This window comes from Pogoniulus pusillus, unplaced genomic scaffold (genome assembly GCF_015220805.1).
Source record: "Pogoniulus pusillus isolate bPogPus1 unplaced genomic scaffold, bPogPus1.pri S76, whole genome shotgun sequence".
Lineage (NCBI taxonomy): Eukaryota > Metazoa > Chordata > Aves > Piciformes > Lybiidae > Pogoniulus > Pogoniulus pusillus.
The window spans coordinates 420083-433231 of NW_026974538.1; the positions used below are offsets into that span (position 1 = coordinate 420083).

General features: G+C 50.9%; 1 protein-coding gene across 1 annotated transcript; it reads right to left on the minus strand.

Moving 5' to 3' along the window:
- Window positions 1–270: 270 nt before the first annotated feature.
- HOXC13 (homeobox C13) lies at window positions 271–5242 on the minus strand. Its single transcript, XM_064141024.1, is given in 3 exon segments — window positions 271–1662; window positions 4465–4981; window positions 4983–5242. Coding segments are annotated over 3 exon segments (912 nt in total). The 5' UTR covers window positions 5121–5242; the 3' UTR covers window positions 271–1405.
- Window positions 5243–13149: the final 7907 nt, after the last annotated feature.

Sequence of the window (13149 nt, forward strand, 5' to 3'; positions counted from 1 at the left end):
AGATTTCCCCTTATTTATTTATTCCACTCCCTCCCCCCCCCCCCCCCCAGCTCCGCTCCCCTCCCCTCCAAACCCCTCTCTCCGCGGAGGCTCTCTCCCCGGGCTGTGTTTGTTGGTGGTTGCACGATGATGAGGAAGACTGGAAGGGAAGGGATGGGAGAAGGCGGAGAGGGTACAAAGAGGTGCACAAAGAACTTCTCCTCCAGGCGAAAACACCACGGGGGAGGGAGGGAGGAAAAAAAAAAAAAGGAAAGGAAAAAAAAAAAAAGGAAAGGAAAAAAAAAAGTATTTATTTGGGAAATGTCATCTGCAGTCGGTACATTCCAGCTGGACACCACAATTTTATCTACAGGTACAAGACAACTGGGGAAAAAAAGAGGGGAAAAAATGAAAAATAAAAGAAAAATATTTGAGTCTTTTTTTTCTTTTTTTTTACACCTCCGGACAACAGCTTCGATCCTTAACCTCTTCCGAGAGGGAAAGAAAAGCCCAAAGACAATATTTGTGCATTTCCCCCGCCCCGCATCTTGCCAGCGGAGAGATTCCAGGTTTGTGGCAGAGATCAAGGAAATCCTGGGGAGAACCACACAGGCACACATACACCTCCCCCCCACCTCCCCCACCCCTTCCCCAAAATCACCTCCTTCAGCGATTCGTTTCCACTTTGGAGCTTAAAAAAAAACAGTGGTTGGGATGCTGGAGCCACAGCCAGCGCTGGGTTTCTTTCCACGAAGGTGATGCCACTTTGCCGTGGGTTCTCCAAACAACATCTACGCGTGGGTGGGTGAAATGGCCCCGAGGTATGTAGGACTGGGAGGAAAGGGTGGGTGGGAGGTGGTCAGAATATACAGCAAGACGAAGGGCGTGGGGGCGTGTGTGGGGCGACATTCAGAGTCCATCTCTCCTTTAGCACGGCTACACTCTCAGCTTATTAATTATTAATATTATTATAATCACCATTATTATTTTCTCTTAAAAATATACACAGTTGAACCTTATCGATGGATTCCTCAGAGCAAAATCAGGGGTGGGTGTGGGGGAGTGTTCACAGTCAGAGCAGGGTGTCGGGGTTGGGGGGGGGGGAGAAGAATCAAAGATGCGCTGGGTGGGTTTTTAGGTGTGGCGGTGGGGAGGGTGGGGGTAGGTGGGCATGAAGCGTGAATGTCGCTTATTATTAATTATTATTATTAATATTAATTAATATTATTTCCTCTTTAAATAATGACTTGTGATCAGCAGGGTCCCCGATGACGTTTATCATACAAACTACCAGATAAATATTTAAGCTTCTCCTCTCTTCCTCCTCCTTTTTTTTTTGTGTTCTCTTTTCTTTCTTTTTGTTTCTGTGTTTTAATTCCTTGCCCCTTTCCTCCTCTTCCTCTTCTTCCTCCGAAGTCATCCTCTGTCAGGTGGCGTGGAGATGGGCTGTCTTGGATTTGCTCACCACTTTCTTCTCCTTGACCCTCCGGTTCTGGAACCAGATAGTCACTTGACGTTCGGACAGGTTGGTGGTGGCTGAAATCCTCCTCCGCTTCTCTTTGGTGATGAATTTGCTGGCCGCATACTCCTTCTCCAACTCCTTCAGCTGGATTTTGGTGTAAGGGACCCTTTTTTTCCGTCCTCTTCGGTAGCTGCTGACTTCGGGTTGCAAAGGGACCACGTCTGGATTGAAAACAAGATAAAAATAGTAATGGAAGGGGGGAAAATAGTAATGGAAGGGGGGAAAATGGGAATGGAAGGGGGGAAAATGGGAATGGAAGGGGGGAAAATGGGAATGGAAGGGGGGAAAATGGGAATGGAAGGGGGGAAAATGGGAATGGAAGGGGGGAAAAATAAGAATGGAAGGGGGGAAAAATAAGAATGGAAGGGGGGAAAAATAAGAATGGAAGGGGGGAAAAATAAGAATGGAAGGGGGGAAAAATAAGAATGGAAGGGGGGAAAAATAAGAATGGAAGGGGGGAAAAATAAGAATGGAAGGGGGGAAAAATAAGAATGGAAGGGGAAAAAAAAGAATGGAAGGGGGGGAAAATAAGAATGGAAGGGGGGGAAAATAAGAATGGAAGGGGGGGAAAATAAGAATGGAAGGGGGGGAAAATAAGAATGGAAGGGGGGGAAATAGGAATGGAAGGGGGGGAAATAGGAATGGAAGGGGGGGAAAATAAGAATGGAAGGGGGGGAAAATAAGAATGGAAGGGGGGGAAAATAAGAATGGAAGGGGGGGAAAATAAGAATGGAAGGGGGGGAAAATAAGAATGGAAGGGGGAGAATGGAACGTATTGAATCAGGGAAAAGGAAAAGAGGAGAAGTGTTTCTACAGCCTGCAATAGGGATTGCTGGATGTGGGGGGAGGAAGAAAGAAGAAGTAAGAAGGAGAAAAGAAGAACAGAGAGTGGAAGAATGAGAGCAGAGAGAAAAGAAAAGAAAGAAAAGAAGGGGAAAAAGAGACAGGCAGAAAATGCATCCAAGCGAGGGCAATAATGGCACGGTAATAGTAATAATCACAATAATGACAGTATTAATAATAACAACAATAACGATGCTGGCCATTCACGTGTTTTTCTTGGCCACATCGATCGCCACGGAGCGTCAAGCCAACAGACTACATCGCACAGAGACCATCAAAGAGATCTTCCAAAGGCAGAGAAGTTCGCAACAATATTTAGAGCTTCTCTCCTGCTTTTTTTCCCTCCCTTTTTCTTCCCTTCCTCCCTTGCCCCCCCAAACCGTCTCAGGGCTCTCCTCAGATGCGCACCCCCAGCCCCAGAGCTCGGTGCAGAGGCAAGTGCATCTCCTGCACTCTCCCGCCGGTTTGGTGCTCCCCCTCTCCCCAGGAAGCCCCTTCGGGGTGAGGTATAGGGAGGCAAAACCCAGCCACCCCCCTGCCCGCAGTGGTTTTCTCAGGGGAGTGAGGAGGGGGAGATGCTCTGCGCCCCCAAGGAACTGCGGGGATGCGGGGGGCACCTTCGCCTCTGCTCTGGCGGTACTGGGAGGGGAGCAACCCCCCCTCCCCCAGCCCAAGCTTTCGGGCAGCCCCATGCCAGGGTTCGGAGGGGAGCGGGTGGGTGCTGTGACCTGGAAGCTCCTCGCCGCAAAGGTGTGACCCAGCTTGGCTGGAGCAGGAAGATGGAGGCGCAATCTCGGCTGGCAGCGCAGCCCCAGTTATGGCTGACGGGAGCGAACTGGGGAGACCCTGGGGGCGATCAGCATCTTAAAGGGGAGAGGGGCAGCAGAACTGGGGGCGCTGAGGGTCTCGCCAAACCCAGTAGCGGGGAAAGGGACAGGTAAGAATCTCTTTCAAGGGAGCTCACCGGAGCTGCAGGCGATGGGCAGAGAGAAAAGGGGTGGGGGCGGTAACTCTCCTTACATACAGCTTGAATGCGAAGACCCCCACCTCAAAACCCCCCCCACGTCCACCATGCAGCAAACAATGCGTGGTCAAATTGCCCCCCCCTTCCCCCAAAAATACCCCGAGGAAGCCTTTTCCTCCGTCCCTCTTTGTCCCGAAAAGCGAAAACAAATAAACCGATGTGGCCCCCACCTGATTAACCCCCAAAGACTAAAGTGACCCTTCCCTGCCCTCCATCCGAGACGCTGAAGGGTGTCGCCCCCCATCTCTTTTATTGTGGTTTCTTTTCCCACCCCTCTGCCGCGTCCTTCCCTTCCCCACACTGGCACTGGAAGAAGATTGGGGAGAACTGGAAAGAGGCTGGGGAGAGGTACTGGAAGGCATCGCCTATGGTCACCTTCCTCCCCCTCCCCACCCTGCTGCCGTCGGGACACGGAGCCGAGAGGGCCCGGTGGGAGCAGGAGGGGAAGGGAACGGCATTTTACTGGGCTCAAGGATGCTCCAAGAAGGCTTTCCTGGGCTGTCAGGCTGCCTGCCTCCCCCCTCAATCCCCTGGCCTCTACCTCCCTCCATCCCCCTCTTTTAAAGGGATTCATTTGTCGCTTGACACCTCTGCGGATAATTGTGAGCTGATTTACTCTCCCAACCCCCGACACCACCGAACTGCTTCAAAAAAGAAGGAGATTTTGATATATTTTGACCCTTTAAAAGCTTTTCTGGGCTTGGAGAAACACCAAACGAGGGGGGCCGGGGAGGACAATTAAAAGCAGAGCACCGAGAGACGCATTTGAGGTGAGGCAAGAGAAGGGAGGAGAGAAGAAAGGGCCAGAATTAAACGGCAAAGTTACTTTTCCAAGCGAGCTCCCGGCGTGTGTTTGGAGTCGGGGCTGATTGCTTCACCTCTTTCCCAAAGCATGTCCATGCACATTTCCCTGCACGGGAGGCATTCCAGAGCCTTTTCTTTCCCTTTAATTACATCTAGGAGCACACACGCATCCATCCCGGGATGGAGATGGCTATAGGCACACTCATCCTCACACACGCACATCCAAGTGGGAAGCTGGAAGGAGTGGGAAAAGACGGTGTACGCAACACGCATCTTCCCGGGAATGTCCTACCTGGGAAAGGTGATTTCCAGAGGTGTGCGGACTGGGATTGCTCTTTGGAGCAATACACTTGCCCATCCCATCCATTGGAAAGAGCCCAGTGTTGGTAACCTTCCATGGGAAGCAAAGCGTCGTGTCTTGGTTCCGGGTGAGGACCAAGCCCCGGGACAACCGACACGTCCAAATAACCCGGGACCGCTTGGTAGGAGCTGGGAAAACCGGGATAAAAGGCAAATTCTTTGGCCCTCGACGGCAGCTCCTCAGCGGGCAGGGGTCCGCCGGCCTCGGGGTACTTCTCCGCGGGGTGATAAGCGCAGGGTTTCTGCTGCAGGTTGACTCCGTGGGAGTGGGACAACCGACAGCCGTAGTAACCCCCCCCGAAGGGGTAACCGTAACCCAGAGCCGCGCTGGAAGCCGCCCCCGACGGACACTGCCGGGGGGGTTCGGCGGTGGTCAGCTCGGCATACGGAGCTCCCTGGGGTGCTGGTGGCGGTGGTGGGGGGGGGGGGATGAGGTGGGGCGGTGGGCACAGCGAGTCCGGCGTGGGGGGTGAGCATCTCCCGGCAGTGTCCCAACCCTTCCATCCGATTTTTCTCGCGGGGGTTTTCCTCGCAGCGACAAGCTAGGCCGTCGGGCCAGCGAGGGGGGAGGCCGAGTGGGGCCGTCATGTCATTCCGTGATGCTGCCTTCCTCTTCTTCCTCTTCTTCTCCTTCTTCCTCCGCCGCCTCTTCCTCCTCCTCGGCCGCCGTCGGGGGAAGCTCCGCGCCGCTCCCCGCCGCTCCCCGCGACCCCCCCAACATACCGGCGCCCCGCGCGCATGCGCCCCCCCCCCAACCGCCGCCGCTCCATTAAGAAATCCACCGTGGCCACGCCCCCCCGCCCCCCCGCCCCGACGTGTCCCCGCCCACGTGACCCAGCAGCGATGCTCATTGGTTGCCTTCTTCCCCCCCCCCTCCCCTCCCCATTTTCATTCAAGAGGGTGGCGACACCCCCAAACCAACCCCCCCACATACACACCACCACCCCGTGCCCGCCCCGTCGGCACAAAGAGCCGCGCGTGGCTGCGGCGGCGGGGGGGTGGTGGTGGTGTCGGCTTCGCGCCCACGCGTGTCGCTGTGCGCCCCCCCCCCCCACCGCCAATCGTCCACATACCCCCCTCGAAGCGGGAAGGTACCCACTGGGCACAGACTATGCCCCTTGAAGGACCCCTCCCTCCGTGTTTCAGCGTGTGGAAGGATGCTCCATCAGATACCAGGGGGTGCCCAAGTGATATATATAAAGGGGGGGGGGGGGGGCAGAAGCGATAGATCGGGGAGGGGAGAGGCACAAGCATTAGCCCCCCCCGAGATATATCACGCAACACCCCCACGACACTGTGAGGGAGGCATCCAAAACCCACACCCCGTCCGTTTTCTCTTTCACGGCGAGTGGAACCTGTTGGTTATTTTTTGGTGTTCTTCCTCCTCCAGAGCCCAAAATTTGCTCCCAAAATTTCGCCCCCCCCCCTCAATTTTCCTGCCAGACCCCGAAATGATTTGACTTCTCCAAGCGCTGGGAGGAGGAGGAGGAAGGGGGAGGAGAGGGAAATATTTTGGTGATCAATGTTTCAGCAGCGATGTGGAACGGGGATAAAAGTAGGGGGGGGGGGGGGGGCACGACGACGACACAGGCAGACACCGCCGAGGGGGTGTCTTTTAGTCGAGGTTTCTAAGAAGGTGAAGGAGTTGATCAAATAGAGCATGGAATTGGGGTAAAAAAAGGGGGAAACCGGGAAGATTGGTGTCTGAAAGGGGTAGGGATGGAAATGGGGTGGGGTGTGGAACTCGGGGGGGGGAAGTTTGTAGCCCTCAGAGAACCCCCTGGGGTGGGGAGAAGTTATTAAAGGGAGAAGTTGTTAAAGGAGGGAGAGGCTCCAAAGGTCTCCAGCACCTCCAGAAATAGAGAGAAAAAAGCGAGGGGGCGGCGGGGGGGGGGGGGATTAATTAAAAAGAATCATTTGCTGTGGAAGGGAGGAGCCACCAGCGCTCCACCAAACCCCTGCCCTCCCCCTCCCCCGATTTTTTTTGAGGCGGGGGTCATGGGGAGTGGGATCCGAGGAAGAGGTCTCCACGTCCTCTTTATTCCTTTCCCCATCTCCCTCGTGGGGTGCATCCCCCACCTGGAATCCAGGAATGGGCCCTCGAATCTTACCCCCTCCACCTCGATGCTGCTAAATTTGGGGACGATTACCGCCGTCCCCCCCCCCCCCGCCCCGAAACATTTTACCTCCCAGTTCAGCCCCTTCCAGTTTATCTCAGAAGCAGCAATAACAAAAGGTGGGAAAAAAATAAGGGAGGAAAAAAATATCCCAAATTCCCTAAATTCTGGAAGCGGGGAGGGGGGGCACAACTCTGTGAAATTCAGGGGCAAGGCCAATTTTCGGTGCCCCCCCCCCCCCCCCCCCCCCCGGGCTGCTGCAGCCTGCCCAGCGGATTCTTGTCCATGGAAAGGAGCTGCCGAAGGCCAAGTTCAAGGGGACGGAGCCCAAACGGTCCCCCCGTGAGCGTCGGGAGTGAGGCCTCGGGGGCCGTTTCTAAGGGCTTGGAGCTGGGGGTGGAAAAGACTCCAGTGGGCAGGCCTGGGGGGGGGGGGGGTGTGCGCTAAAAAATAGATTTAAATGGGTTAAAATGGTGTCTGGATGGAATAAAATGGATTAAAATGGGATAAGATGGACAGAATGGAATAAAACGGGATAAAATTAGATAAAAACGGGTTAAAACAGGGTAAAAAGGAATAAATTGGGAGGGGATGAATGGACTAAACCGGGATGAAACGGGACAAAAGGGGAGCAGAGGAATGTCTTTAAAATGTGAAATAAAGCATTAAGGAAAATGCTAAAAGCCGTGGCCCAAATCCTTTAAATCTCACATAGCACTGCGAGTCCTCTCAGGAATCACTCAGGATGTACATCCCATCCCATCTCATCTCATCCCATCCCATCCCATCCCATCTCATCCCATCCCATCTCATTCCATTTTATCTAATTTTATCTCATTTAATTCCACTTTATTCCCTTTTATCCCATTTTTATTCCATTTTACCCCATTTGAATCCATCCCCCCCCCCCCCTCTTTTTATTCCCCTTCTTGCTCATCGCAGCCTTTTCCATCCCCAAGTCCTGGAGGGGACCCTTGAGGCAGCATCTCCGAGGCTCAAGGTGAGGTCCGTTTGGGCTCCAGTTGCCACCTCCAGTTCTGATGAAATAATATTGGGCAGTGTGTGACCTGCCGGGGGGGTGTGGGGGGGGCGAGGGAGGATTTAATGTTAAATATGGAAAGATTCATGGAAAGGGGAGAGAGAGGAGTAGGGAGATGCGGGGAGCGGGCGGGGGTGGGCATTAGGGAGCTCGGGAGTTCGGAGGGGGAGCTGCAGGGAAGGCAGAAACCAGGAGAAATTAAAGATAATCAGTCGAAAATGGAGCTGAGGAGGCTGGGGAAGGACTTTTCCAGTTCACACCGCGGCGAGAGGGAGCTGGAGGTTTGTGGTTTGAGGGCTTAAAGTGTGGGTTTTGTGGAGGGTGTTAGGGGAAGGGGTGAAAATTGGCAAGAACCAAGAGAAAAATCAAGAGGAAAAAAGAGAGGAAGAAGAAGAAAAGAGAGACACACACAAAAAAAAAAAATGAAAGAAAAACAAAGAGAAAAGGAAGGGGAAACTGGGAGAAATAAGGGGAAAGGAGAATAACAAAGAGAAATAGCTAAGAAACGAGAAGAGATGGAAAGTCGTAAGAGAAAAGAATAGAAAACACGAGAAAAAAAACACGGAGAAGAAACGAGAGAAAAGAGAAGAAACAAGAGAAAAAGAGAAGAAACAAGAGAAAAAGAGAAGAAACGAGGAAAGGAGAAGAAAGAAAATGAAAAGAGGGGGAGAAAGTAAGAAAAAATAGAAGAAAAGAAGAGGAAAAGATCTTTTCCTGGAGGTAACAGAGGAGAAAATCCTCATTTCCAGCGATGGTTTCCTGGGAAAGGGTCCGCAGCCGGGGAGGGAGGTAGAAGCTCGATGTGCCAAACAACCCAAACCGCAAGATTTAGGGTCCAAAATTGTTCCATTCGGCCTATTTCTATCCCCTTCTCAGCTCTGAATTGCTGCGAGGGGGTGGGGGTGAAGTGAGGTTGAGGCTTTGATGGTCCCGAAGTGGCTCCGGGATGTTCACACTCAGCAAAACGCTGAGCCGCTGAAGGGGAGCTGGACCACAAACATCCAAGTAGGAAGAAGGGGAAGGAGCAACTCGAAACCGAAGCAGATTGGAGACCCCCTCCTTAGGCTGGATTTGGCTTTTATAGCATTCCGGCCCCCACTCCCCCCCAAAAAAAGCTCTTTCCCAAGTGTAATATTCTCCCGCTTGTGTATTTAGAGAGAGAAAAGAGCTCTCCCTGCTCACACCTTCGCATCTTCACCGTTTAATTTCTAAAGCAGGGCAATAAGAGGGAAAATTAATCAGTATCGAACAACATTGACCCAGAAATTCCTTCCCCCTCCCACTTCTGACGGCTTTAGGCTTACAGCTGGGGGGGAGGGGGGAAGAAAGAAGGTTTTATCTGGATATTTCTGCTGGGAACGGTTCCCTCCTCCTCTACCAACGTGTTCCAAGAAGACAGAAGCTGAATTTTCCTCTTCTGTGGGCTTGCTTCCTCCCCCCTTCCCCTTTCTCCGCATCCTTGAAGACAAACCCCAGGATAAAACTCAGTGGATTTATTTCTTCATTCCTATCGGAAAAGGAAAGAGAAAAAGATTCGATGAGAAAGATCAATCAGATTTAGCCTCGCTGTGCCCAGCTCCGCTCTGCTCTGCGAGCTGTTGCTCTTTATTTCATCTCCGACACTTTATTTGCTGGCTTTAAGGCAGTTTCCTACCCCTCTCGCTTTTAAATGTCTTTATGGCCACTTGAATAAAAACCACAGAAATTTAGGGGCTGAGCATTGCATTTGCAGGTGAATAAGGAGAGCTTGAGGCTGTCCCTCTATCGCTCCTGTTAAAAAGAGCTCAATCAACTCGGAGATATTAAACGTGAACTCTCCAAAAAAAGGGGTTCCTGCCCCCAAAACCGGGTGGAGGATGCTCTGAGAACGGCGATGTTTGGGTGCTGAAGCACATCTACCCTGGCTCAAAGTCCGAGCGGTGCTTCTCCAGGCCAGGGAATTCTCATCCCGAATCAAATCCAGCGGCTGGGGAGTTTTATCCTCAAAATCCCTCATTATCCACATCTCCCGAAGAGGAAGAGTGGGGGGAAAAGGGGAATAAAGGAAGAAGAGGGAGAGGGGAAAGAGGCAAATTTTTATTTCAAGCAAAAAAGGGCAAATTCTTTATTTAACCGAGGGCTAAATAGAAACAATCCACTGCGAATCAGCTGCACATGAATGTTTCCCTCTTCCTTCCTTAATTTTCCTTTTTTGCCCCCATTTTCCTCTCCCCCATCTCGTTCCTGCCTGAAAGATGCAGAAATCTACACCCACCTCCCGCACACACATCGTGTTCTGCAAGGAAAAAAAGCCCCAAAAAGACAACAAAAAGAGAACCCCAAAGCAATCCATTTTTGGCTTTTCCCACCTCCAGCCCTCTCACGTACAAAGGAAAATGGCCAAGGTAGGAGATTCATGGAAGGAAAATCAGCTCCAGACGCTGATTTCGCCTCTAAACCACGAGCTGCACCCGCACAGGGGAGAGAAAAAAAGTCCCTACCTCGATTTTCTTTTTGGGTTTTATGTATTTAGGGGGGGGGGGGGTGGGGGGGGGGAGGAATTTTAGGGTTGGTTTTGGGTTGGTTTTTTAAGCCCTCAGGGAAATCAGAGCTCATGGTATGAGAAAGTCTGAGCTCAACATACAATTTTCCCACCGGAGTACAAATTTGGTGGAGCAACAATTCCACTGAATCTCATCTTTCTTTCTTTCTTCTTTGTTATGTCTTTTTTTTTGAGGTGGAATCCGAGGGAAAAAGCTTTCCCAGGCTTTTTCGGTCCAAATGTGCTTTGGATAAATAAAAGCCCAACAGATTTCCATCCTCCCCCCCCAAAAAAAAAGGAAACAACCCAAAAAACCCAAACCCAACTCAAAACACACAAAAAACCCATCTTTTCGACTGCCTTTTATTTTATTTTCCTTTGAGAGGGGGAAAAAAATAACTCCCAACCTCCCTGCTTTGAGTCAGGGGAGGCTGTGGCCAAGGCTTAACAAATTTTGCTGCAAAATCAGATTAAAGCCAATTTCCTCTGCCTCGATGCTTTGCACCCGTAGAGAAGGACAAGCAAAAAAAAAAACCCACCCCAAACCCTCAAAGTCCCCCCCCAAAAGGGATAAATAATAACAAAAAAAAAAGGGGGGGGCGATGCAAAGAAAAATAAACCTCAGCCTTCCTGCTCTGAACCAGGGGGGGCTGTGGCCAAGGTTTTGCTGAAGCAATGCTCGGAACAACGCTGGAAAATCAAATTAGATCTAATTTTTCTCTGCCTTTAAAGCTTTGCATCCAAAAAAAGGAGGACGAAAACCAAACAAACCCAAAGCATGACCCAAAAGGAATGAATAAGTATTAGGAGAGAAAAAAAAATAACCCAAACTCCCCAGGATAACGGCGGAAAAATCAGATTTAATCAGATTTTCTCTGCCTTGAAGCTCTGAGTGCAGAAAGAAGGAAAAAAAACGCTCCCTAAAGGGATAAATCGTAACAATAAGTGAAAAAAGGGGGAATTGCATCGGATTTACGTTGGCTCCTTATGCTGGGGGTGTTAATGAACACAAAATCGAACCAAACCCTCTCTAATCTTTAATTTAGAAAGAGGACAGAGCGAGGAAAAGATGTACAGAGGAGGGAAAAACAATCTTAGGTTACCCTCCCCCTATCCCTCCTCTTCCTCCTCGCACCCCCTCTCCAGACTGGATGAAATCGTCTCGGGGTGAGGTGGGAGGGTGGGCGTCAGAGGGGGGGAACTGAGCCTGACCCGAGACGCTCCAGGAGCTTTTCTCCTTCCTAACCTGTCAGATTCCTGCAACCTGCTTGCAGTGGATCTACCCCGAGGCGAATTTCCCTTCTTTTCCGCCTCTCCCTCCCGATCTTTCCACTTTTCCTTTTTCTGAGCTGCCATCCACCGCTCTCCCCACTTCCTCCCAGCCTCTCAGCATCCCCCTCCAATTTGGGAAGGAAGTTTCCTACCCCTCCAATTTGGGAAGGAAGTTTCCTAATTTTTTTGCGTGGTTCTTCTTGTGGATTTTTTGCTTTGGCTTCCCTGTGCCTTCCTCTCCAGAAAGGAAAGTAGGGGAGGAGGAGGAGGGTGTCAAATAAATGCATTCATTAAATCTCGTCCTAAGGCAGGGCCAGAATTGGGTTGGCAAAGCCAAACCCTCACCGTCTCCATCCCTGTGGCTTTGTCCCTTCCCTCTCCCTTCGAAATACACCAAACCCCCAAACGTCCTAAAGCTGAGACGCGGAGCTTTATCTCTTTCTCCTTCCCCAAAACTCCATCCCAAAGTTGAGAAGAAAGAGATAAAATATCTGGGAAATGATAAACCTATGAGAGGAGGTGGAGGAGGTGTGGGGGGGACTTCCCTCACCCCACAGCTCCTTTTCACCCCATTCCGCCGCTGTCTTCGCGCATTTTGAGCCGAATAAAGGCTTTTGATTCGTTCTTTTCCTTCCTTCCTTCCTTCCTTCCTTCCTTCCTTCCTTCCTTCCTTCCTTCCTTCCTTCCTTCCTTCCTTCCTTCCTTCCTTCCTTCCTTCCTTCCTTCCTCTCTTACTCTCTCTTTTTTCTCTCTTGCTCTCTTTCTCTCTATTTCTTTCCCTCTCTCATTTCTTTCTTTTACTTTCTTTCTTTCTCTTTCTCCCTTTCTCCCTTTCTCTTTCTTTCTATCTTTCTCTTTCTTTCTCTCTCTCTCTCTTTTCTTTCTTTCTTTCTTTCTTTCTTTCTTTCTTTCTTTCTTTCTTTCTTTCTTTCTTTCTTTCTTTCTCCCTTTCTCCCTTTCTCCCTTTCTCCCTTTCTCCCTTTCTCCCTTTCTCCCTTTCCTCCTTTCTCCTTTCCTTCCTTCCTTCCTTCTCCTTTCTTTCTCCCTTTCTCCCTTTCTCCCTTTCTCCCTTTCTCCCTTTCTCTCCTTCCTCCTCCTTCACCCACCTTCTTATTTTTTTCCTTTCCCCCTCCTCTTTTATTTTTCCCCCTTCCTCCCTCCCCCTTTTCTATTCCTTCCCTTTTCTTTTCCCCCCTTTTCTTCCTTCCCCCCCCTTTTTTTTTCCTCCCCCTCCTTTTCTTCTTCTTCTTCTTCTTTTCTTTTACAGCTACCGTGGAATGTTCTAACTCTTAACAATTCCCTTCCTCTCCCCCACCCCTACTCCCTCCACCTTAATTATTATTTCCACGCCGGCTCGGTGCAATCAGAGGTTTTTTTGCTTCTCGATTCAGGCGATTGGGAGACAGACAAATAAAACACGGGGCTGGATTTAGGGCCCCTGTCTGGTCGGAAGTCCAAGTTCAATTCCAAGTTAAAACAGGAGGTCGCCTGAAGCTCTCGACAAAAGCAAATGGGGCCATTTGGCCTGGCTGGTGTCAACAAAGTGGTATCTGGTGAGGGGTAATTAGCGCTTCCCATCTTTCCCCCCCCCTCCCTTTGCCTTCATATTCCCGCGGAGAGGAGCTGGGGATGTTCAGGTGCTTTACAACCTTTTGAGCTTGGGTGAGC